The sequence below is a fragment of the Lottia gigantea genome (assembly GCF_000327385.1).
Source record: "Lottia gigantea unplaced genomic scaffold LOTGIsca_48, whole genome shotgun sequence".
Taxonomy (NCBI): Eukaryota; Metazoa; Mollusca; class Gastropoda; family Lottiidae; genus Lottia; species Lottia gigantea.
The window spans coordinates 1,908,482-1,912,550 of NW_008709663.1; the positions used below are offsets into that span (position 1 = coordinate 1,908,482).

The window sequence follows — 4,069 nt, forward strand, 5'->3', positions numbered from 1 at the left end:
TAAAATATATCATTCTTGTTAATTAGTCTGTGATATCAGACATTAACTTGTCTTCTACCAACAACTACCTAGTCTGTGATATCAGTTAGCTGGAAGCGGATGCTAACTTGTCATCTACCAACAACTACCTAGTCTGTGATATCAGTTATCTAGAAGTGGATGCTAACTTGTCATCTACCAACAACTACCTAGTCTGTGATATCAGTTATCTAGAAGCGGATGTTAACTTGTCATCAACCAACAACTACCTAGTCTGTGATATCAGTTATCTAGAAGTGGATGTTAACTTGTCATCAACCAACAACTACCTAGTCTGTGATATCAGTTATCTAGAAGTGGATGTTAACTTGTCATCAACCAACAACTACCTAGTCTGTGATATCAGTTATCTAGAAGTGGATGTTAACTTGTCATCAACCAACAACTACCTAGTCTGTGATATCAGTTATCTAGAAGTGGATGTTAACTTGTCATCAACCAACAACTACCTAGTCTGTGATATCAGTATCTAGAAGCAGATGTTAACTTGTCATCTACCAACAACTACTTAGTCTGTGATATCAGTTATCTAGAAGTGGATGTTAACTTGTCATCTACCAACAACTACCTCGTCTGTGATATCAGTTATCTAGAAGCAGATGTTAACTTGTCATCTACCAACAACTACTTAGTCTGTGATATCAGTTATCTAGAAGTGGATGTTAACTTGTCATCTACCAAAAACTACCTAGTCTGTGATATCAGTTAGCTGGAAGTGGATGTTAACTTGTCATCTACCAACAACTACCTAGTCTGTGATATCAGTTATCTAGAAGCGGATGTTAACTTGTCATCAACCAACAACTACCTAGTTTGTGATATCAATATCTACTAGAAGCGGATGTTAACTTGTCATTTACCTACCCACAAAAAAGGATGGGTATCGATTATCAATGGTAGAATATTGATCAAAAATCCATCAATAATCAAAATATTTTAATTGAGTAAATACTGAATTAAAAACCAAAATTAAAATTCTTAATTTCATCAGTTATTTTAGTGTTATAGAAGTATATTCTTGTTTTGATCAGTTATTATAGTTTATTGTGGGTATGTTATGTGTCATAGAAGTATATTCTTGTTTTGATCTGTTATTATAGTTTATTGTGGGTATGTTATGTGTTATAGAAGTATATTCTTGTTTTGATCAGTTATTATAGTTTAATGTGGGTACGTATGTGTTATAGAAGTATATTCTTGCTTTGATCAGTTATTATAGTTTATTGTGGGTATGTTATGTGTTATAGAAGTATATTCTTGTTTTGATCAGTTATTATAGTTTATTGTGGGTATGTTATGTGTTATAGAAGTATATTCTAGTTTTGATCAGTTATTATAGTTTATTGTGGGTATGTTATGTGTTATAGAAGTATATTCTTGTTTTGATCAGTTATTATAGTTTATTGTGGGTATGTTATGTGTTATAGAAGTATATTCTAGTTTTGATCAGTTATTATAGTTTATTGTGGGTATGTTATGTGTTATAGAAGTATATTCTTGTTTTGATCAGTTATTATAGTTTATTGTGGGTATGTTATGTGCTGAAGGGAAACTATGTGGAAGAGATTACTACTTGTAAATGGGTACATCATAGTGAAAGATATGTATCGTATTGTGACATGATTGATGATAACCAGCATTAATTCCACTGCAGTGTGCAATGAGGGACATTTTACGGAGACAGCAACATTAGCCTTCTCTTTAGTAATTATTTCCGAGAGTTTAGTGACTTTTTAAAGCAGTGTGCAATTAAGGGATATTTTACCAAGACAGTTTCCCCTGTAATCATTGGAGACAATGTCAACAACCAGGTTTTCAAACTTTTTTTTTCCTATTACCTCTTTCAGGTTCCTCATTAATTACATTACCCCTCTACATTCTATCAGTCCTTATCATTTCATGATTTTCTCTCAGGCTTCCCCTACCCACATGGTGCAGAAAAGTAGGACGTAAAACTCCATTCATTTCATTTTCATTTTCAGGCTTCCCCTACAATCTCTTTATGTCAAGAAATATATAGCCTGACAGAATAGAATGACCTTAATTATAATTGTCCAAAGTTTTTATGCTAGACTACAAAGTGCCTCATTACTTCCCAAAACCTTTCAAAATTACCCTCTTGGGGATAATTACCCTTCAGGTTGAAAACCCCTCGTTTAAAATATAACACCAAAATATCATTCAGACCTTTATTAATATTTTATACATAGTGAAATAATCAGAACACAGTTATTTAGTTTGAGACAAAATTTAAACTTAAAGAAATAAAACTTTGTAACATTAGGAGAAAAGTTGGATTTGGGGTAACTCTGAGGTTTCCAAAGTTTTATAGTAATACAAAGACCCCTGTCCCATAAACACCAGGGTCAAAAATTCTAACCAGATCCAGAAAATTAGAGAAAGCTGTAGGAAAGGAGTTTATCTAGCTATTTTCTTTTTTTTTCTTCTTTGCTATTACTATTTTAGAAATAAAATCTGATAAACTCAGAAATAGCACTTTTTATTAGCTCAAAATAGCTGAAATGATTTTCTATTCTGTTTTCTAAATTACTAGCTATTTTCAAGCTATTTTAAATGCTAAACTCAGATCCTGCACCTTCATGGAAAATTAAGATAACATTCACTTTAAATATTCAAGATGATCTTAAAGTGTAACCAGAATCTTTAAGAGAAGTGAACATTTCTCAATGATGGTAGAGCTACATAAACAGCTAAATTTTGAAAAGCTGAAAATAAGCATCAAAAGACAGATTTCAAAATGGCAATTTCTCAGAAAGCTTAAAACCTTGTGGTTAAGAATCAGAGTTTGAGCTTGTGGTATGAACTAGTTTCGAACTATCTTTTGAAAGATTCAAAGCTTATTTTTCAGAATAAAAACCTTACAAACCTCAAAAGCTCAATTTAATCACACTATTACTCAATGACCTAATTACAATCAAATTATAAATAATACATTCACACTTCTCAATAATAACTTTAAACTTCATGAAATCTGGTAAATATATTTTTTAATCATGGTAGCTTTAAACTAACAAAATAATAAAATAAGATGAAAAAAAAAAAAAAAATCCTCAATTCTTATACACTAGACAAAAAATAAAGCTTTTTAACAAAAACAAAAAAAATTCAAATGAAATTTAAGTCTTGTCTTCACAATTCACCAATCAGAACTTTAATCAGATTGCTTTTTGTGGGACAATAATATTTTCAATATATACACATACGAAACCTGAAATGGTTTAATGTCTCATCCAACATCCCTTATTTACTGGTAAGAAACTGAAAGGGCCAAAGAAGATATCAATATCTCATCAAGTGGTTTTAATGACCCCTTCAATTAAGGAATGGACTCAATATTTCATTTACTAAGAAAAAGATACTCCATGATCCCAATAATTACGAAATCAATTATTACAAAGGGCACCATGTCCCCCCTCGACTAAATATCAATAAGGGGCTCATAACATGTCCCCTTCAATCAACAATGGGGTTTGACGTCCTAATCAATAAATCCATTACCCTAACCCTGTCCTTTCGTAACATTACTTTACTTCAATGTTACAACCTAAAATTCCTAACCCTAGGGCTTTACGTCCCCCTCAACTCACCAATATAGTTTATAGAGGTTAATGTGCTATCACCAATAATAAGGGTCTATGATGTTTCCCTATATTCAATAATAAGGGTCTATGATGTTTCCCTATATTCAATAATAAGGGTCTATGATGTTCCCCTATATTCAATAATAAGGGTCTATGATGTTCCCCTATATTCAATAATAAGGGTCTATGATGTTCCCCTATATTCAATAACAAGGGCCTATGATGTTCCCCTATATTCAATAACAAGGGCCTATGATGTTCCCCTATATTCAATAACAAGGGCCTATGATGTTCCCCTATATTCAATAATAAGGGTCTATGATGTTCCCCTATATTCAATAATAAGGGTCTATGATGTTTCCCTATATTCAATAATAAGGGTCTATGATGTTTCCCTATATTCAATAATAAGGTATTATGGCGTATGA

At 31.9% G+C, this 4,069-nt stretch overlaps 1 protein-coding gene across 1 annotated transcript; it reads left to right on the plus strand.

Annotated features, from left to right (window-relative positions):
• Positions 1 to 3,688: 3,688 nt before the first annotated feature.
• On the plus strand, positions 3,689 to 4,069 carry LOTGIDRAFT_124879 (hypothetical protein; the record flags this gene model as incomplete). Its single annotated transcript, XM_009061469.1, has 1 exon — positions 3,689 to 4,069. A coding segment is annotated over one exon (381 nt), but the record flags the coding sequence as incomplete, so codon positions are not given.